This window comes from Artemia franciscana, unplaced genomic scaffold (genome assembly GCF_032884065.1).
Source record: "Artemia franciscana unplaced genomic scaffold, ASM3288406v1 Scaffold_692, whole genome shotgun sequence".
NCBI lineage: Eukaryota > Metazoa > Arthropoda > Branchiopoda > Anostraca > Artemiidae > Artemia > Artemia franciscana.
Window position 1 is genome coordinate 107,449 of NW_027067087.1, and position 23,235 is coordinate 130,683.

The 23,235-nt window shown below is 35.2% G+C and overlaps 1 protein-coding gene across 5 annotated transcripts in view; it reads left to right on the forward strand.

Moving 5' to 3' along the window:
• LOC136043506 (sorting nexin-14-like) overlaps nucleotides 1–23,235 on the forward strand; it is a 161,691-nt gene that overhangs the window by 11,754 nt on the left and 126,702 nt on the right. For 2 of the 5 annotated variants that reach the window (XM_065728422.1, XM_065728423.1), the window contains exons 2-5: nucleotides 1,349–1,584; nucleotides 6,042–6,110; nucleotides 12,396–12,561; nucleotides 17,691–17,822. In XM_065728422.1, coding sequence (XP_065584494.1) covers nucleotides 1,445–1,584; nucleotides 6,042–6,110; nucleotides 12,396–12,561; nucleotides 17,691–17,822 — 507 coding nt within the window. In that variant the 5' untranslated portion in view covers nucleotides 1,349–1,444. Of the gene's footprint in view, nucleotides 1–1,348; nucleotides 1,585–6,041; nucleotides 6,111–12,395; nucleotides 12,562–17,690; nucleotides 17,823–23,235 lie in introns of those variants that run through there. The other 3 variants (XM_065728424.1, XM_065728425.1, XM_065728426.1) reach the window with 2 other exon arrangements.

Below are 23,235 nucleotides of genomic sequence, written 5' to 3' on the forward strand. Positions count from 1 at the left end.
ACATTGGTTTCATTTAATTATCAATACTAATTTGTGGTAATTTATGGTTTTGATCCCTACTCATGCTAATTTCTGCTTGTTTTGAGTTTGACTCAGTTATTTATTGTAATTTCTGTTTGTTTTGGGTTTCATTTATTTATTGATGCTGATTTGTGGTAGTTTTAAGCTTGGTAGATTAATTGATTCTATTTTTGCTCATTTTTGGTTTAATGGAGTTCTTTACATTTTTTTGAAAAGCTTATTTTTTGAAAAGGTTCTTTTTAATTAATTTCTGTTTTTTTTTTATGTAAACGTAGATAACTTCGAAGACCACACTGCCTTTCCATGACGAAAGTAAAACAGTTCAAAATAGGGATGAAACCTTTTAATTGACAGCGAATAGACATAAAATTATTTAACTGGATATTTCGAACACATATACAGTGTTCATCATCAGCAGTAAAACTAAACTGCTGATGATGCAGACAGAATAGGACGAAGCGGTATATATATATATATATATATATATATATATATATATATATATATATATATATATATATATATATATATATATATATACCTCTCTGTTTTGGTCTCAGGGGGCTTATTGCTAGGATTAGTTTTTAATAGTGGTTGTAGTAGTATCTAAACATTTTTTTTTTTTTTTTTTTTTTTTTTTTTTTTTTTTTTTTTTTTTTTTTTTTTTTTTTTACAAAAACTTGGTTTCTCTGTTGCTAGATGTTGATGATAATGTAATGACTTCTACTGTAACTATTTATTGGTCTCAGCAACAGCTTTGTAATGTCTATTTTCAAATTGTTTTGTCTTCTTTTACCTAAAAATTACCTTAAAACACAGAGGGAAAATGCTGATTTCCATCCTTATTATGCTCTGAAATAGGTTCTGATTATGCTCTGAATAGATCCTCTATTATGCTCTGAAATCTCAGAATGTGCTAGGGCACATTCTGCAGATGAAGGATGATAGATTCTCAAAGATAATCCTCGTCTGCCAACCGTCTACGGCCAAACAAAAGGCAGGTTCTCCCCAAATTAGATCAGAGGAGGCTGGAAGAAAAGATTTATGGGAACTTCTGTGGAAGGTGTAAAGGGGGATGCTTTAAACAGATTGGGATGGAGGGGGAGCATGTTTAGCTGTGTTGGCCTCAGGCAGCTTGGTGCCGCAGGGAGTTGTTAGTAGTAGTAGTAGTAGTAGTATACATATATATATATATATATATATATATATATATATATATATATATATATATATATATATATATATATATATATATATATATATATATGTGTATATATTTTAAAACGTATAGATTAACCAAATAAATGATTCCATTGTATTTTTTTAGGTCTCCTGCAGCTGCAACTGTATTTTAGTCATCATGAAAGATGTTTAGTGTCCTTACATGTTCTATTAGCAAGTTAAACATTTCTAGCTAAGAAGAATGGAAAAAATCAGTGGTTATTCCAAGATACTCTGCTGGAGTGATGCTGCTGGTAGTGTTTTTTGGATTGTTCAAGTATCAAATTTAAAATGGAAAGCATTATTTTCAGTTGTCATTGTCCTAATGACTATAGTGCTTGGGTAAGGACAGAATTTCACTCAAAATTTTTATTGACTGGTATAGATGCACATAGTTTCAATCTTGCTGAGGATCCATAGACCCTCCCACTTCTTCTCTCTTCTCCTTATCTCTCTCTATTGCCCCTCTACCAGCCCTTATTTTCCTCTTTATCCCCCTTTTCTGGCTCCTTCTCTCTATCTATCTGTCTCTCCTTCCACTTTACCTCTCTTTTCTCATTGAATTTCCCTCCTCACAATTTAAAAGGGAATTGACACATTTCCTTGTTTCCAATTTTTTAGAAGAGACATCTTTTGGTCTCCTCTAAAAAGTGATCCTACATTGGCCTACCTGGCTGTGTATGGATAAAAATAGAAATAAAGGAATAGAAAAAAAAACTAAGCATAAGAACCTTTATCTCTAAAGAAGTAAATTGGAAAGAAAAATGGATAACAAATTTCATTGCTTGCATTTAATCTTTTATATTTTATAAAGCTTTTAATGTTGAAAACTTTGATGGTTGAATTTTCACGTATTCATATTAATGTTAATATGACAAGTTTGTAAATTAAAAGTGTAATCTTATTTTGATACTTTGCTTTATGAAAAAAATCTGTTTAATTTAAAAATGTTGTCATTGTAGGCCTTTTCCACTGTAGGCCACTTTCAAACCGAATTGTAAAATCATAATATTAATTGTAAATTTGCCATTCCGCTGATAATCTCAAACACCAAAAACAAGAAGAACAGTAGGGAATTCTTTAAGACAGTGGGAAACAAATTAGGGAATTCTGTTCCACTGACAATCAGGGTTGTAAGTTCATCATATAATCATATGCAGTCAGTAATGACTGTAAGGGTTATGAGTTCAATCAGGCAAGTCTAGATTGTGAATTTGGCTACTGTGCTCAAAAGGAAGATTGTGGATTTGGATTATTTATTTTGTCCAATTGCATGTTGAGCTTGTAAATTTTGTTGTTCCATAGGCTGCAATTCGACAATCCAGTTTTATAAACTTTTTTGTTCCACTGATAATAGTCAATCTTGCTTTAAAATCCGGTTTGTCAGTGGAAAACGCTTTATAGCTTCAAACTTGAGTGAAAACCAGTAAAATTCTCAGTCTGACTTATGATTGGTTTGAATTTGGGTATTTTCAATATAAAAAAAAAGAAACAATATTTCCTTATTGGTTTAGAAGTACCACTTCATTTCTCTTTTCTTTTTTATATTATATGAAAAAAGATGGACTTCAGAACTTTTAACTCACAAAGAGACTGCAGTAGGCATCTACTATGACCACTGCAACTCATAGATGCAACCAATCAGATACAACTTATATATTATTCAGCTGTCTGAAGTTAAAACAGCTATGTATGCTCCCCTTCTGTCCCAACCTGTCTAAAGCTTCCTTCCCAAAAGGTACCAATTGACTCTAATGCTTTCTTGTAATATCTTCTTAAACTAATCAAGGAGGTGCTAATTCTCTATTGGCCCTAGATGAATGACAAAAATGTGCAATCTTTGGTATCCCATCTTTGTTCTTGTTCATCTTTAAAATATGGAGTAATCCTCTTAAAGTACCAAGGAGGTAAAATGAAAACATTTTTTACCCTCTGGCTCCATTCCTCAAGACCAGGATTTTCTATGATTTTCTTTTGTTTGTTACAGAATTATGAACTTTACAAGGCATTCACAAAGCTTTCTATCTTTGCCATGCTTAAGCATAAAAACATAGTTGAAAACTAACTCAGTAATTTTGACAATGATTTTCCTGTTTATGCAATATATGTTAGCCTAATTGTTTTTCATAAATTAAGGGGTTTGAGCCCAGTGGGGTGGTTACCCGTAAGGCAATTGGATTATTTTCAATATATTAAAAAAAATTTTTTGTTGTCAGTAAAGTGCTAATTATATTTTTAGTCGTTAGAAGGCAAAGGGGCGTTAGCCATTCTCTTTGTTTTGGTAGTTTCTACTTATTTTGAGTTTGACTGTTTCATTCATTTATTGATGGTTATTTATAGTAGTTTTATGCTTGAAAAATTTCATTTGAACTGGAACATTTGTGCATTTTTCGCTGGATTAAGTTCCACTAACATCTTCTGATTTTGCCTTTTTTTTCCCTTTTCTTTTACTTTGCTTTGGGTTTTATGTTTGCCTTGTTTTCCCTTTTTTCTGATTTTGCCTTATTTTACCCTTCTTTTACTTTGCTTTGAGTTTCGATTGATTCCGACATATACATATCAGAATAGTTGATAATCTTTTCCCATTGGGGCTGGTCCATGATTTGAACTTGACCTAAGCTTGAAAACCTCGAGAATCATTAAATCCCCTAGAGGGTGTTTAGTCAACAAGCTGGTGAAATTTTCCCAAGATCTAGAGTATTTTTGAATGGCTTTTTATTACTTTCTTTCATATTATTATAATTCCCCCAATTTAACGGATAGGATTTAACTTGCCGAGGAAAAGCATAAAATTTTCTGCCAGATGTCCAAATTTTTTAATGGATTTTTGACCAACTTCTGCAGTTAAAATTAAAATTTAAGCTTCCTTTCGTCTTAAAACATGAAATTCAGCAGAAGCCTCGATACGAGGCTCTAAGAAGGGGACTAGAGCATTCTCTCACCTATGAAAAAACACACAAATTGACGGTACTGCTTTAGCTGCATGTTGTTTCCTTTTAGACCAAAATGCGAATAGACCAAAATGCGAAAAGGCAGATTCAGTGGCAAATTTTGATTTCAGAAGCCACATCATTGGGTAATCGGAAACCATTCTTGTTAATAAACTCTGCCGTGTCCACAAAGTCGTGGTAGTAAATGAGCCAGATGATTTGATCTGCAAATAATTCTCTTTTCTAGAGCCAGCATACCGAAGTGTGTTATGTAAAATGAGGTCTGCCTGCTGGATGGCGGGAAATTGATCTGTTTAGCGAACTTAGCGGTGCCATCAGAACATAGCAATGAATGGTCTATATTATAGAATCTACATCAACCCCTCTTTTCTGGAGCCAACTTATCGAAGTCTATTGGGCCAAATGGATGATAGCTATGGAAGCCTTTTCAGAGTTACAAAGCTGTTTCTAGGGATATTCCTAAATCCCTTCGAAAGCAGTGATCGTAATTGTACCAGTAATAAATCACCTTAGAACTAGGTCCGGGAGAAATTAACAAACAGAACAATTAGTCAAACTGATTCATTTTTTTTTTGGGGGGGGGGGCTACTGTTCAATACCATTCAAGCATCAAAACTATCCAACCTTATTCGAAGCATGCTTACAAGGTGACTAATCAGTTTTACAAATTAATTGTAAAATAATGCAAGAAGCAATTTTTTCGATGTTATAAAGCATAAAAAATGGCTATTAATGGTCTAATTATAGATCAAATAAATCATTGAGTAAAACTTAATGCCCTCCACCCTCCAAAAAATACATTTTGGCTACTAATGCCCCTGTATTGATCCTGTATGTAACCATAAGAAATCATACTGCAGTTGATGAGATCATCACCTTTTGTTCGCCCCCTCCCCCCCCTATAGCATGCATCAGTAACTCTCTTCCGGATGATCTTCATCTTAAGACCGGAATACCGACTCTTATTTAGTTCTGAGTAAAGCGTTTAGCGAATTCCAAAACGTACAAAAAATAAGAATAAATAATCGAGTTACACTTAAAACCAACAGAAAATACCACAAACAGGAGTAGGATTAACACCTCCTATGCCTTCTGAAGACCAGAACGTCACTTTTACTTTACTGAAGACAATTTTGATTTCGAGCTGCGCGCTTTTATTTGTCATATCTCCAAAAGAAAAGAAAGAAAGAAAACCACCATAGTAAGTCACCAAAGAAAGGAAACACCATTCTAATCACTATAGAAAATCACCCTATTATGTGACAATCACATAACATACTTCCATTAAAACTAAAATGAAAATTTTGAAAAAAAATCCCAGCGTCTTAACTTCAGCAAAGTTCAACCAGGTCTCACTGAAGTAAGGATGCTAGGACTGTTTAAAAAAAAAAATCATTTTAGTTTTGATGGTCGTATGTTATTGTAACTCTTTTCTTTTATATATTTATGGTTTGTTGAGGACGACCCTTGGACATAGGGTCGAAATATTCATTCAAATGTAGAATTCCACTGTTTTGTGAGAATTCCCTATTGTTCTTCTTGTTGTTGATGTTTATGACGGAAAGGCAGTGTGGGCATCGTCGTTGTTTACGATTGTCGACAGACACACTCACACATATTTCAAAAGGTATATGAGGTCCTCAGAAATCTAAATATATGGTCTAATTACATCATCTCTAGAATTGAAAGTAACTGCAAGCTAAGTAAATGTGAGTTTGCTTCCCTTTATACTTTTAAGAACTTCTCTCTTACAGTATGTCCTACGTCTTCCTGTCAGTATACTTTTCTCTTCCTCTTACTTTTTCTTTTATACATTTATACTCTTTCTCTTATACTTTTCTTTTATAGTTTATCCTACGTCTTCTTGTCATTACTGGTTTTTGGTGTCTCGCTCATATTTACACTTAAAGGTATTAAGTAAGTTTGTTTATTATACTCATCGCTTGTCATTTCTCACCTTGCTTTCATGCTTGGCTTATTGTATTACTTGTTTATATATTTATTGCATTTTACTTATTTACTAATTATTTTTTTTATTATTTATATTTATTGCTTTTTAATCATTTTATCATGTGTTGTATCCATTTCTTTGTTGTTTTTCATCATTGATTATGTTCATTTCTTTATCATATTCACCAGTGTGAATTAATATGCTAGTGGGAAATTTGACCTACTGTCCTTTGCGCAAGGTTTTACAAATTTTAGTTGATGTTTCAAAAATTGGTGTGTGATGTACTATACATTGCCACACGTGGGCATCTAAAACCCTACGTGGTATAATGCCACTTTGTCACGGGTGGACATAGCTTGCAGGTTTCAACCTGCCTCATTGTCTCTAATCTTGCGGCTGTCGTCCTGTAAGTCTAATTTTTTAGTTGTATTCTCACCCTTTGGGTGGCTCCTCTTTAAGTCACTGTTGCTACCTCTGTATTTAATATTGACACTGCCTTTGAAACATTCGTAGCTAAAACATACAGGAATTAGTAAGCCAATTGGTGGGTTGCTGGACATATTTTTTATTTTTATGTTTTTACCTGTTGCAGTCGAAAGAGGGCTACACTGCAAATACGTAAGATACGTAAAATTTTCCACTGGCTTCTTCCGTAGCACTGTTGTTGCCACTGCATTTGATCTTGATTTTGTCATTGAAAGTAGAGTATATAGAATTTTTTTTTTGCTTAAGTAAGAGGCAAGATCCGTAGTGAATCCATTCGGAAATTAAATAAGCGAATGTAAGGGTTGTAGTCTAAAGATTTTCATGTTGTATTTTGTTGGGCAATTTACTGAAAAAAACAACAAAAGATATTTGAAATTTTTCTTCGTGTATTTATGATTGTGTGTCCAATTTCAAGATGGATTTTTCCTGCCTTAAAAATTATCAAAATTATCAAATAGCTTTATTTTTAGTATTCTGCTCATTTTTTTATATGGATGTTTTTTGAATGTAAAACAGTGGACATAGATACTATTTTTTTTCGAATTCTAGTATATTTGTAGTAGGATTTGACTGTGGAAGACCAGGAAAATCTGTATTTACCCGTGTGAAAACTAGGTCGTGTCATCAGAAAGTATGGGAGATAGAACATTTCAGATGCTGCTATTAGGTTTGCTGTGTCGACGTTAGAGAACGTCTATTTTTAACTCATAATAACACTTTTGTGCAGTTACTCTGTTTTGGCATAAATTTATTTTTTATTTATTTTAATTAATTACTATAAAAATACACAGCCAAAAAATACAACCAACTGCAAGAAAGCCCTGGAGGGCTTGTGATAGAACAACCGATATCAAACAGTTCGTGGTAACGAACTATGAGTAAGGAGCGTACCCTTCTCAATCGTAACCAATAGATACCAATTGTTACATGAAATGAGTTGCATTTTTATGCTGATTCTAAATATACAAGTTTCATCAAATTTAGTTTTACCCATCAAAAGTTACGAGCCTGAGAAAATTTGCCTTATTTTAGAAAATAGGCTGAAACACCCCCTAAAAGTCAAAGAATCTTAACGAAAATAACACCATCAAATTCAGCGTGTCAGAGAACCCTACTGTAGAAGTTTCAAACTTCTTTCTGCAAAACTGCAGAATTTCGTATTTTTTGCTGGAAGACAGATCGCGGATGCGTGTTTTTTTTCCAGGGGTATTGCATCGACCCAGTGGCCCTAGAATGTCGTGGGAGGGTTCATTCTAACGGAAATTAAAAGTTATGGTGCCCTTTTTAAGTGACCAAAAAATTGGAGGGCACCTAGGCCCCCTCCCAAGCTCATTTTTTCCAAAGTAAGCGGATCAAAATTTAAGATATCAATTTGTTCAGCATAGTCGAAAAACCTAATAATTATGTCTTTCGGGACGACTTAATCCCCCACAGTCCCGGGGGAGGGGCTGCAAGTTACAAACTTTGACCGTTCTTTACATATAGTAATGGTTATTGGGAAGTGTAAAGACGTTTTCAGGGGGACTTTTTGGTGTTGAGGGTGGGGTTGGTCGGGGGGAGGGGGTTACATGGGAGGATCTTTCCATGGTGGAATTTATCATGAAGGAAGAGAATTTCCATGAAAGGGCTGTAGAATTCTCTAGCATTATTAAAAAGAACAATGAGAAAATAAATGAAAAAAAAGTTTTTTCAACTGGAAGTAAGGAGCAGCATTAAAACCTAAAACGAAAAGAAATGGTTACGTATATAAGGGGGTTTGTCTCCTTCACAATACCTCGCTCTTTACGCTAAAGTATTTTTAGTATTTCAAATATTTATTCTACTGCCTTTGTGATTCAGGGGTCATCAAAGAGGCACACTCGTGCCTCTATAAAGAGGCGACACACGACAATGTTAAGCGATCTTCGGTTCCAGTGGTCGCAGAGGGATGGGGAGGGATGCATTTCGTAGCCCGAGCTCCAACTAAGAAACCTGCAAAATTTCATCCCCCTCAAACTTTTCCTTCATGGGGAAAATCTGGCCGAAAGTTTCGACCCGTCCACCCCAGCCCCCCTTTAACGTTGTTCGATCGGGCTGAAATTCACAAGTTAAGGTCCCCTAGGGCCCAGGAGCTTATCCGCGAAATTTCAGGTTGATCCGATAACTCCTTCCCTGTTTTCCAGAAACCACGCATAGCCACTTAAAATTCATTTACTTTTTTTTTCTAGACGCCTACAGGTCACATCCGACATCGGATCTGGGTGTACGAAGACTCATTCGATGCGGAATTCTCCGAGTAATTTTCCTGGAAAGTTTCGTAGGAAAATCTTAACCCCCCGAAAGTTTCGACCCTCCAACCCCCCCCCTTTTAACGTTGTCCGATCGGGCTGAAATTCACAAATTAAGGTCCCCTACGGCCCAGGAGCTTATCCGCGAAATTTCAGCTCGATCCGATAACTCCTTCCCTGTTTTCCAGAAACCACGCATTAGCTATTAATTAACGGATTTCTCTCCATAAGAGCCCGTTAATTTGAAATTTTTAAAATTTATTGAGAAGTTATATTTACACACATGCTAGTTATTAGCTCAGTTGGTAGAGCGTGAGACTTTTAATCCTCAGGTCAAGGGTTCAAGTCCCTTACGGGCGGTTTTTTTTCACAACATCAAAAAAATTTTGATAACACCTGGACAGCTTATCATTTGAGAGATAACAGAATATTAGCTTCTTATGAGCAAAAGAAACATTTCGGTCATTCTATCTATTTTTTTTTTCTATTTTATACAATGATTTAAAAGCGGGGGGGGGGGATTTCCTCTCCTAATTCCTGTACGAGGAGTACAGGAATTATTAAATTACATCCACCATGGATTGTAGAAAAACGTACAGAAATAATATGAAAAAAACTTCGTTTTCTTAAAGAGTTAAAGAGGCTGCGTCCCAAAGTCGAACCTTAAAACGTACAGGAATTAGAAGAGGCAGTTGGGGGGCTGCCGCCCCCCAAACCCCCAGCTTTTAAAGACTCTTTTGTACAGGTTGTTTGTTTTTTTGCTAACCCCCCGCTCTTGGCTTGGGAAAGGCCCTCTTTTAATTAACGAAACATTGAAATGAATGAATAATGGAATAACTTCGAAAAATGTTAAACACAAGAGGACAGGAGAACCATTGCGCCGAAACTAGTAATTAGTAACAATGAAGTCCCCCCACAAAAAAAACCTGTACAAAAGAGTCTTTAAAAGCTGGGGGTTTGGGGGGCGGCAGCCCCCCAACTGCCTCTTCTAATTCCTGTACGTTTTAAGGTTCGACTTTGGGACGCAGCCTCTTTAACTCTTTAAGAAAACGAAGTTTTTTTCATATTATTCTTAAAGAATCGGGACAAAATTCAAGCTTTATTGTAAAGAGCGAGGTAGACGAGGGAATGAACCCCCTCATATACGTAATAAAAATATAAAAATATAGAAGTTCATTACATAAGCTAATTCGTAAGTTACGTATATTTATTGCTAATAAAAACGTCCGTAAAAAAAATAAAAAGTTCTAGCTGGCTTTTTAAGTGACCAGCAATTTGAGGGCACTAGGCCTCCTCTCCCACCCCCCTTTTTTTTCAAAATCGTCCGATCAAAATTACGTGAAAGCCATTTAGCCAAAAGAAATTAATAATCAAATTTCGTTTTAATTATTCATATACGGTGAGCCAAAATCAAAAAATGCATTAATTCAAAAACGTTCAGAAATTAAATAAAAAAAAAGAAGTTTTTTTTAACTGCAATTAAGGAACGACATTAACACTTAAAACGAACAGAAATTATTCCTTATATGATAGGGGCTGTTCCCTCCTCAACGCCTCGCTCTTTGTGCTATAGTTTTTAATTGTTTTAAAAAAGTAGAGTTGTGAGAAACAGTCAAAATTAGGGCGTAAAGAGCGAGGTGTTGAGGAGGGGACAACCCCTTTCATATACGGAATAACTTTCTGCTCGTTTTAAGTTTTAATGTCGCTCCTTACTTGCAGTTAAAAATACTTTTTTATTTATTTAATTTTCGTCATATATCCATCGTAATTTTGGTTAAAATCTCAAAGCCACTTTGCGCTAAAGTTTGACTCTTTTTCTCAAATCTACTTTTTAAAACAGTGAAAAACTTTTGCGTAAAGAGCGTGGCGTTGAGGAGGGAACAGCCCCTTCCATATACGGAGTAATTTCTGTTCGTTTTAAGTTTTAATGTCGCTCCTTACTTGCAGTTAAAAAATCTTGTTTTTTTATTAATTTTTGAACGTTTTTGAATTAATGCATGTTTTAATTTTGGCTCTCCGTACATGAATACTTAGAACGAAATTTGCATAATTTTTTTTTTTGGCTAAATGGCTTTTTCTTAGTTTTGATCGGGCAATTTTGAGAAAAAAGGGAAGGAGGAGGAGGCTTAGTCGCCCCTCAATCTTTTGGTTACTTAAAAAGGCAACTAAAACTTTTAATTTCTTATGAACGTTTTTATTAATAAAAAATATACGTAACTTCCGAATTAACTTTCGCAATGAACTTCTATATTCGTATATTTTTATTACGTATATGAGGGGGCTTGTCTCCCCTCTTTAATACCTTGCTCTTTACACTAAAGCTTAAATTTTGTCCCAATTCTTTAAGAATGACCCCTGAATCGCAAAGGCCGTAGAAGAAATAGTTGAAATTACTAAAAATACTTTAGCGTAAACAGCAGGTATTTATGAGGAGATGAACCCCTCCTACGCATAACAATTTCTGTTCGGTTTGTTTTAATGCTGCTCCTTACTTTCAGTTGAAAAAACTTTTTCTTATTTATCCTTTCATTGTTTTTGTTTTAAGTAATATTGGAAAATGCTGCGCCCCCTTCATGGAAATTCTCTCCTCCCATGACAAATTCCTTCATGAAAAGATCCTTTCTCATAACCCCCTCCCCAACCAAGAAAAAATTCCCCTGAAAACGTCTGTACATTTCCCAATAACCATTTCTATATGTTAACACTGGTTAAAGTTTGTAAATTGTAGTTCCTCCCACGGGGACTGTGAGGGAGTAAGCCGACCCCAAAGACATAATTATTAAATTTTTCGACTACGCTGAACAAAATGGCTATCTCAGAATTTTGACCCGTTAACTTTTTGAAAAAATGAGCTTGGGAGGGGGTTTAGATGTCCTCCAATATTTTTGGTCACTTAAAATGGGCACTAGAACTTTTAGTTTCCTTTAGAATGAACCCTCTCGTAAAATTCTAGGACCACTGGGTCGATACGGTCACCCCTGGAAAAAAAAACACGCACCCGTGATCGGTCTTGTGGCAAAAGATACGAAATTCCATATTTTTGTAGATAGGAGCTTGCAAATTCTACAGTAGGGTTCCCTGATACGCTGAATGCGATGTTGTGATTTTCGTTAAGATTTTATGATTCTTAGGGGGTGTTTCTCCCTATATTCCAAAATAAGGCAAATTTTCTCAGGCTCGTAACTTTTCATGAGTTAGACTAAATTGATGAAACTTATATATTTTAAATCAGCATAAAAACCCGATTCTTTTGATGTATCTATTAGTATCAAAATCCCATTTTTTAAAAGTTTGGTTTACTATTGAGCCGGATGGCTCCTTTGCAGTTCGTTACCACGAACTGTTTGATTTAGTCTAAAAGGTCCAAGTCAATTTGATTGTCTATTGCCTTTTTAATCTTTCTTCAAATCTTCAACGACTGACTTTGAGTTTTAGTCTTATTTAGCAGTTTATGCTCAGGAGTTCAAACCGTTTCTTATGACACTTCACTTGTTGCAGACAGCTTCAGCGGTATGGTAATCAAAGAAGAAGAGGTATTACGCGGTCTAAGGATCAAGGCGAAATTAAGAGGGAATTACAAGGAAAGCTTTTTTCTAGAGCCATGCCTAAGAGTTTTTGGAATGAAGTCCAAGTTTCTTCCTGCATTGATTCAGCCCTTGATTCGGTTTGTCATTCTATTTAATGTTTTAAGTCCTTATTTGTTATCTAATTAATTAAGGATTGCATTAATTAATGAGTTAATATTTCATTGTACAGTACCTTAGTAATGACCTACTGGGAAGATTCTCCCTGGAACAAGACTTAAGATAAAAAAAGCAAACCTTAACTTTTTTCTGCAGTGATTTAGACTTGATTTAGCTTTTCATTTGGTTTAATCTCCGTATCTTCATATATTTTTTTTGTCACAGACATAGATATTTAATTAGCAAAGGGTCAAATTGATTAAATAGTGGACGTTTCGTTACAACTGATTAATAAATTACTTGGAAGATATTTCTGGAGTTCCAGAATTAGCTCCTTTTTAAAACAAATATGAACTTCTTCTCCAGTGATTCGGCGCTTGATTCGGCTTTTGATTTCTTTTCATGTTTTTTTCATTGTACCTTATCAATTAATTACTTGAAAAGTTCTCTCTAGAACCAGGCTTAAGAGTTTTTTTTTTTGTTTTGTTTTTGTTAAACAAACCTGGACGTTTTTCTCCAGCGATTCTGCGCTTGATTCAATTTTTTATTTCATTTCTTTTTCATCTTCATTTTTTTGTTAGATACATATATTTAATTAATTAAGTGTCTTGTTAATTAATTAGTGAATGTCTCATTGCAACTGACTAATAAATTACGGGGAAGATTTTCTCTGGAATTCCAGACTTGAGATTATGTTTTAAAAAAAATCTGAACATTTTCTACAGTGATTCGGCTCCTGATTCTGGATTTTCGTTTGATTTTATAATCTTCTTTTTCTTTTGTTGCTGATGCTTATGAATTGCATTTAATTAATTTATCCTGCAAATATTCAATTTGTTAAGGGTTACATTAATTAGCTAGTTAATATTTCATTGCAATTGACTAATCGATGACTGAGCCAGGTCTAAGAGTTTTTTTTTAAAACAAACAAACTTTTTCCTCCTGTGGCTCACCGCTTGATTCGATTTGTCTTTTTATATCTTTTTTTATTCCCCCTGTTGATGTCTTTGATTGTTGTTTCATTTAACAAGGTTATGAAGATTATGAGTTTTTATTCAAATGGTTTAGCTTCTTCATGCTTAATTAACTAAAATCAAGTTTATTTTAATGATTAATAAGATTAATATTCATTGTAATTTACCGTACCATAATGTTTTAGAGTTAGATAATAGTAGGCAGTGCAATAGCGAACCTAAGTAAAGAGCGAAGTTGCATAATATATTTTTCATTTTTTTTCTTACCAAGGCACTTTGTATAAAGTATTTAGGTTGGTGTATTTTTATTATAATAGAAGAGGAAAATGTCTTTTTGTTGTTGAATAGGGTAAATTCAATAAATACTGTTTTATCAGGTTTGTTGGCTCTCATGTGTGGATATGGTCTTGTCGGTCATGTTTACTCCATATTCTATCTATTATTGTTATATTTTCCTGTATTAATTAGGGTATTAAGTGGCAACGGAAGGGCTCCTTTTCAGTGAATGACCTAGGCATGCATTTAGTTAAACAACCTTTATAAAAAGTAAAAAGATTAGGCAGTTGACAACGCAACTGTCATTTGACAATTGGACATCTCTGCACCTCAGATTTAACATTTGGATTACAGTCCATTGTTTTATTAATGTGTTAATGAAAGTATATGATTGTAAATTTTTTTTATTGGAATAATAAAGATAAGATTAGTCTAGACCCCCAAATAATATTGTTTTAAGTGATGCATATGTATCTATGCTTAGCAGTATACACAGATAGACCCCGAAAAAAACAAAGTTTTAAGTTAGAAAAATAGAAAGTTTATATCTGCTTTTGAAAAATTCAAGATTTTTCAACCAGTTTCCACTGACAGTTTTCATTGCCATGTTTACACCTCAGAGCTAACATTCATGACTAATGCCCATTGTCTAATAATTTGTTAATGAAAGTATATGATTGTAATATTGTTTTTTTTTTTGAAAAATCAAAAACTAGATTAGCTTAGACCCCCAAATAATGTTTTTAAGCGGCTTGTATGCAATGCTCTTTGCAGTATGCACAGATAGACCTTACCTTAGACCTTAGTTCCTCGGGAGCTATTAATGGCGCATAGGACATCGACGAATCCTCTTCACTCACCCTGAAGCGATGCTGCAGCGGTGACATCTCCCCATTCAGGTAATAACGAGGTCTTAGCCGTCCTCAGATCTCGTGCCTCGGTCTATTTAAAAGTTTTTCGACGTGGGCAGCCCACCTTTCATCAATTTTATCTAAATCTGATAAATCACTCCCTTCTAAGCTTTGACCAGGGTGATTCTGCTGCTCTGTTTCCCAACCATCTCATTAGTTAGCTGGTAAACAGTGTTGTAATCACCCTATCTCGCAGCTTCTTCTGCTAAAGTAGCTTTATTTTCAAAGAAAAGTCTTTTATCCCTCCTAGCACTCTTTGATTTCTTTGTCCTTCTCCTTGCAGAGTAGCTGTGAAGCTAACTGTGCACGCTGTGTGGCAGCAGACAGTAAGGTCTGTTTAAGTACCTTATGCTCGTCAATCAACTTCCACGTAGTTTCAGAGATCCACCTTTCCTTTGGTTTCTTCCTGAAACCCAGCTTTTCTTCGGCAACCGTAATGTTAACGCTTTTTACGGTGTCCCACTTCATTTCAATGCTTTTCGGTTCGCTGGCTTCCACTGCTAGAGCATCAAACCTATTTTGTAGAGTCATACAAAACTCTCTGTGAACCTTACTTTCATGCAACTTTCCCATATCATATGGTTTCCTTTGGTTTGAACTGGGTTTCTGAAGAGCACCAAGTTTGATCTACATTCCAGCAACCATAAGTGAATGATCGGACTGTGCGTCAGCTCCTCAGTATCCTCGTACATTTAAAAGGCCTCTGCGCTTCCTGCGAGAGGTCAGACAATAAACTATCTGATTCTGAGTTGAGCCGTCTAGTGACGTCTATGTGTATTAATGCACTATTTTGCGGTCGAAAAAATTTCTGGCAATGACAAGGTCATTACTTAGTGCATAGTCTACTAGTGACACACCAATTTCTTTTATGTCACCAAGTCCATGTTGTCCTAGAGCTTCATGAAAAACCGGCTAACACTTCCCACTTTTGCATTTTAGTCTTTAGTAACGGCCTGTTTCTTTGTTACTGATGTCTTTAGTAACAGCCTGTAATGTTTCATAGATTTTGTCCTTGACATCCCATCGGCCTCATTTGTTGGTGCGTATTACATGGTCACTGAGAACTTTGTGTGCTCTGTAGCGAATCGAACTAACCCTCTTCCTTGATCATGGCTTGGGACTGGTTTCCACGTCAGTGAAGCCGATGACCGGCGGAGTTAACACAGATAGACCCTGGAAAAAAAACAAAATTTAAATTTAAAGAAATATAAACGTTTTTCTCTGCTTTTGATGATAAAAATCTAAAGCATTGCAACCATTGTTGGAATACAGTCCCAGGCTAATTTAGTTTCCTTAATTTTGCTGATTTTATTTTCTGAATGGGCATAGTTTACCGTTACGTTACCTCATAGTAATATGAACTCGTAACATTCGATTCGAAAGAAGGCTTTATCGCTTCTGTCCTTCAGTAATTAAAAAAATTAAATTTTTTGCTAAAAGTTTTTTATTAAGAAGTTAACGTCTAAAAGGTAAAGGTAAAAGATGTGGCACTAGACCCTTAAAGTCCAAACCGGTGGTGCTGATCTCAGTTTCATGGCCCTTCCACCAGGAAGTGCAATGAGAGGTGGGAGTCCAGGCACCCTGTGCTTTTGCACACCCTTCCTGCTGACCTTCCCCACATTCTCCTGGTAACCTTTTAGAGCTGAGTCGACTCTGTCTGAGCTTACAGAGTCACGCCTCTAACCCCCTTCCCAAACCAAATAACTGGCCGCACCAGGAATGAAAGGTAAAGGTAAAGGATACGGCTTTAGACTTTACAGTTTGTACCGGCGGTGCTGATCTCCGTTTCTTGGCCCTTCAGCCAGGAAGTGCAATGGGGGGCTGGGGGCCAGCCATCCTGTGCTTTCGCACACCCTTCCTGTTTACCTTCCCAGATTTCTCCAGGTACCCATTTAGAGCTAGGTCGAATTTGGCTAAGCTTACAGAGTCACGGCACTGACCCCCGTCCCAAATTGAAAAATTGGGTACACCGGGATTCGAACCCGCGTCCTCTCAGACAAGGTATCCCGAATCCAGCGCACCAACCCACTCGGCCAGGACGGCTCCACCAGGAATGAAAGCCTCGCATTTCGGGCAAAGGATTCTAAGTCTAGCGTACTAACCACTCTGATACTTGATTACTATAAAATCAAACATTTCTCTTGTAACAAGGAGCTGCCCAGTGGTGTTGAGACTTCTTCCAAAACGGAGGATCTTCAAACTGCTCTGTTACAACAATGTCCCTAGAATATTGTGTAACAGCTTAGTATGCCCATTTGAATATGCCACATATATATATATATATATATATATATATATATATATATATATATATATATATATATATATATATATATATATATATATATATATATATATATATATATATATATATATATATATATATATATATATATATATATATATATTATATATATATATTATATATATATATATATATATATATATATATATATATATATATATATATATATATATATATATATATATATATATATATATATATATATATATATATATGCGCGATATTGGAAAGTCCATCATTTCTTCCGAAATAGATCGTTCCGTATCTCCTTCACCAGCGGCGGTCAGTGCCAAAACCTATTACAAAAAAACCTATTACAAAATCGGTTAGTGCCAATCAAAGGCAGGAAATAGAGTTATTTGAACTATTATGTGCCTTTTATTGTCACTGCCACTATTGTCACTTTAACCAGAAATTATGTATTCTTTGTTTTGTGTTCAAACAATAAGGCCTTTTAATCTGGCCTGTGTAGTGTGGTAGTGCCTATGATTGTTGGTTTTGGTAATAAATGATTCTGATTTTTTCTAGCTCGGTTGCCATGCCCTCAATTGGGGTGCGGTAGGTCTTCCTTGCCACAGTCAGGTCATTACATATTGTTTATTTATTCCTAATTTAGTAAATTAATTATTTACCTGATTTTGCAGTTGTTTGAGAGGATTATTGAAAAGTTCATTTTGTCATGGGAAAAAGTCTTGGGAGATGACACCTCCTTTTCAACAGAAGCTCGTCTTGCAATCTGCTGTTTGACCGGAAATCTTTATCGGCGCTTGTCAAAGGTTTTTTTTTTCATTTTTTTTTAGCTATGCAAGTTGTTTCTGAGTATTTTGGACAGTTTTATTGTTCATTTTTGGCTGCTATGAGACAAAAATGGCATCGACTGTACCGGGGCAATAGTAGTTTATCGAATGAATTAATGTTGAAGATAATATTTTGTTTAATACTATTTTTTGCATCGCCATTTTATTCTTGGGCGACAATTTACGAAAATCAGGGGGGATTTATTTTTCAGAATCTGTGTGATTTGGTTGCGTTTTATTGATTTTTTTCAATATAAAAATTGAAAAACATATTTTTCGTAGAAAACACCAAAAAATGTGTTTTCAATATCTAGAGGGGAACCAAAAAAGTCTAGGAGGAAAGGCCCTTCTGCCCCACCCCCAATTTGACCCTCCAGCACTCAGCAGTGCGTCAGCTCAGAATTGACTCTCAAATTCCTAAATTTTACAGTTAGCTGAGTGATCTTAAATCCTTTGTTTGATAAAGAGCAATCATGCTATATGAAATTTACATAACAAAATAACCAACCATTAGCGAGTTGGTCGTGGGTCCAATTTGATCGGTGTGCGTATAACTGAACCCGTGTGCCAAAACTCTAGGTGTAAAATGCCCCTTGCTTACACTCTCCTCGTCCCTAATTGACACCAAAGCACCAAAATCCTTAGCCTGATCAAACAGTTCGTGGTAACGAACTGCAGTAAGGAGCGACCCGGCTCAATAGTAACCGAAACTCTAGAAAACGGACTTTTGATACCAATAGTTACATCAAAAGATCACATTTTAATGCTGATTTTAAATATATAAGTTTCGTCAAGTTTAGTCTTACCCATCAAAAGTTACGAGCCTGAGAAAATTTGCCTTTATTTTAGAAAATAGGGGAGAAACCCCCTAAAAGCCATAGAATCTTAACGAAAATCACACCATCAGATTCAGCGTATCAGAGGACCCTACTCTTAAAGTTTCAAGCTCCTAACGCTTCGCTCTTTACGCTAAAGTTTTTTCTTATTGTTTAAAAAATAGAGTTGTGACAGAGTCAAATTTTAGTGTAAAGAGCGAGGCGTTACGGAGGAGACAACCCCTTTCATATACGGCGTAATTTCTGTTCGTTTTAAGTTTTAATGTCGCTCCTTATTTGCAGTTAAAAAAACTTGTTTTTCTATTTAATAAACATTAAGAACCATGCTATAGTAAATTTAAATGACAGAATAAGAAACTACTAGCGGGGTTGTCGTGGCTACAATATGAGCCACTGCTATTAATGAAAGTCAATACTTTATGTGTGATCTACGTGTGATAAATCTGTATGGGGATAAACACAAAGTTGAGATTGGTGGCATTGAACAAATCCTTTTTTATGCGTTTTAAAATAGTAACGGATTGTAACACACATGAATTTTGCAATATAAATGGACATTGTAAAACCAAAATGAAAAAGGGAGGATTGGACACAGGAGGGAAACAATTCCCAATTCTCACCTCCTCTGATATTTTAAGATTTCTGTACTTCCACCGTTTTCTAAATAAATCTCCTCTTTTTGCCTTTCTTTGAATTTTCTGCACCCGCCATCCTAATCATAAAGCGAATGATTCCTTTATTGATCATTTCACAAAACAACAAATCAATGAAACATGGTTAAATCGGAGTAATTAGATAAAATGACTGTATTTTTTAACTTTCTAACGGGTGATCGGATCTTAGTGAAATTTGACATTTGGAAGGATATCGTGTCTCAGAGCTCTTATTTTAAGTCCCGACCGAATCTGGTGACATTTCGGGGAGTTGGGGGGGGGGGGGAGGACCTAAAATCTTGGAAAACGCTTAGAGTGGAGGGATCGGGATAAAACTTGGTGTGAAAAATAATCACAAGTCTTAGATACGTGATTGGCATAACCGGAATGGATCCGCTCTCTTTGAGGGAGTTGGGGGGGGGGGGAGTTAATTATGAAAAACTAGAAAAAATGAGGTATTTTTAACTTACGGAGGAGTGATTGGATCTTAATGAAATTTGATGTTTGGAAGGATATCGTGTTTCAGAGCTCTTATTTTAAATCCTGAATGGATCCAGTGACATTGCGGGGAGTTGGAGTGGGGGCTTGAGGCATTTTTAACTTACGAAGGGGTGATCGGATCTTACTGAATTTAGAAGGACCTCGTAACTCAGATCTCTTATTTTAAATCCCGACCGGATCCAATTTCATTCGGGGGGGGGGGGGAAATCTTGCAAAACGCTTAAAGAGGAGAGATCAGGATGAAACTTGGTAGGAAAAATAAGCACAAGTCCAAGATATGTGACGGAAATAACCGGACCGAATCCACTCTCTTTGGTGGAGTTGGGGGGGGGGAGTAATTCGGAAAAATTAGAAAAAATGAGGTATTTGTAACACACGACCGGGTGATCAGATCTCAATGAAATTTGATCTTTAGAAGGATCTTGTGCTTTAGAACTTTTATTTCAAATCCCGACCAGTTCTGATGACATTGGGGGAGCTGGAGGGGGAAACTGGAAATCTCGAAAAACGTTTAGTGGAGAAATCGGGATGAAACTTGATGAGAAGAATAAGCACGAGTTATAGATATGTGATTGACATAATTGGAACGGATCTGTTCTCTTTAGGGGAGCTCGGGGCTGTTAATTTGGAAAAATTAGAAAAAATGAGGTATTCTAACTTAAGAATGGGTGACCGGACCTTAATGAAATTTGATATTTAGAAGGAACTCATATCTCAGAGCTCTTATATCAAATCCCGATCAGATCTGTTGACATTGGAGGGAGTTGTAGGGGGAAACCGGAAATCTTGGAAAACGCTTATAAATGTCGTAGATACGTGATTGACGTAACCGGACTGGATCCGCTCTCTTTGGGGGAGTTAGGGGGTGGGGTTCAGTGCTTTGGCGAGTTTGGTGCTTCTGGACGTGCTAGGACGATGAAAATTGGTAGGCGTGTCAGGGAGCTGCACAAATTGACTTGATAAGGTCGTTTTCCCCGATTCGACCATCTGGGGAGCTGAAGGGAGAGGAAAAATTAGAAAAATTTAGGTATTTTTAACTTACGAGTGGGTGATCGGATCTTAATGAATTTTGATATTTAGAAGGACCTCGTGACTCAGAGCTCTTATTTTAAATCCCGACCGGTATTAAGCTTCTGATTTTCCTTTTAAAGCAATCGATTGATTCTAAGAATTTTGCCAGAGCTCATACTATATGAGCTCTTGGCTCTTCCGACTTCATCACAAGTGTCATATGAGCTCTTAGCTCTTGTTTTTAGTATATGCCACTTGATAAACTTGGGCTCAATATAATTTGATATCTTCGATGAAATGAAAATTCAAAGACAGTTTTGACAACTTGATATACATAGGATAGAAAAGGTTCAGAGAAGGGCCACTAGATTGGTCCCATACCTTCAGCACCTTTCCTATCCGCAGAGACTTTCTAGGCTTCAACTCCCGTCTTTGAAGTTTCGTAGACGTCGCAATGACCTTGTAAATGTGTTTCGTATAGTTAAAGGAGTGGATGATGTTGATCCAAATTTATTTTTTTTTCAATTTAGCCATTATCACTCTACTCGTCAGCATGATTATAAATTATTTCCCCCCAAAACCACTGAAAAAATTGATCAATTATCTTTCGTTAGTAGAGTTGCCGGACCATGGAATAGTTTACCTTTGGAGGTTGTCGAGGCAGAGAGTGTTCGAATTTTTAAAAGTGCATTAGTAAATACGCTTTTTTATTTAGACGCTTTTATTGTGTAGTGTCGTGTTATTTAGAAGTTTTTTCTGTTTAGTTTGTCGTTGCCAATATACTTTAGATTAGTATTATGATTTTGTGTTTTTGTGTTTTTGCGGCAAGCATTGATGCTTACCGCTATTCGTAATAATAAATAAATAAATAAATATAGGCATGTTCTATAAGTAGCATATAAGTTGATAACTATAAGTTGATAAATATAATTTGATATCTTCGATGAAATGGGAATTCAAAGACAGTTTTGACAACTTGATATAGGCATGTTCTATAAGTAGCATATAAGTTGATAACTTCAAAGACAGTTTTGACAACTTGATTTAGCATGTTCTATAAGTAGGATATAAGTTGATAACTATAAGTTGATAAACTTGGGTTCAATATAATTTGATATCTTCGATGAAATGGAAATTCAAAAACAGTTTTGACAACTTGATATAGGCATGTTCTATAAGTAGCATATAAGTTGATAAACTTGGGTTCAATATGATTTGATATCTTCGATAAAATGTTAATTCAAAAACAGTTTTGACAACTTGATATAGGCATGTTCTATAAGTAGCATATAAGTTGATAACTATAAGTTGATAAACTTGGGTTCAATATAATATGATATCTTCGATGAAATGGAAATTCAAAAACAGTTTTGACAACTTGATATAGGGATGTTCTATAAGTAGCATATAAGTTGATAACTATAAGTTGATAAACTTGGGTTCAATATAATTTGATATCTTCAATGAAATGGAAATTCCAAAACAGTTTTGACAACTTGATATAGGCATGTTCTATAAGTAGCATATAAGTTGATAACTATAAGTTGATAAACTTGGGTTCAATATAATTTGATATCTTCGATGAAATGGGAATTCAAAAACAGTTGTGACAACTTGATATAGGCATGTTCTATAAGTAGCATATAAGTTGATAACTATAAGTTGATAAACTTGGGTTCAATATAATTTGATATCTTTAATGAAGTGGAAATTCAAAAACAGTTTTGACAACTTGATATAGGCATGTTCTATAAGTAGCATTTAAATTGATAACTATAAGTTGATAAACTTGGGTTCAATATAATTTGATATCTTCGATGAAATGGAAATTCAAAGACAGTTTTGACAACTTGATATAGGCATGTTCTATAAGTAGCATATAAGTTGATAACTATAAGTTGATAAACTTAGGTTTAATATAATTTGATATCTTCGATGAAATGGAAATTCAAAAACAGTTTTGACAACTTGATATAGGCATGTTCTATAAGTAGCGTATAAGTTGATAACTATAAGTTGATAAACTTGGGTTCAATATAATTTGATATCTTCGATGAAATGGAAATTCAAAGACAGTTTTGACAACTTGATATAGGTATGTTCTATAAGTAGCATATAAGTTGATAACTATAAGTTGATAAACTTGGGTTCAATATAATTTGATATCTTCGATGAAATGGGAATTCAAAGACAGTTTTGACAACTTGATATAGGCATGTTCTATAAGTAGCATATAAGTTGATAACTATAAGTTGATAAACTTGGGTTCAATATGATTTGATATCTTCGATGAAATGGAAATTCAAAAACAGTTTTGACAACTTGATGTAGGCATGTTCTATAAGTAGCATATAAGATGATAATTATAAGTTGATAAACTTGGGTTCAATA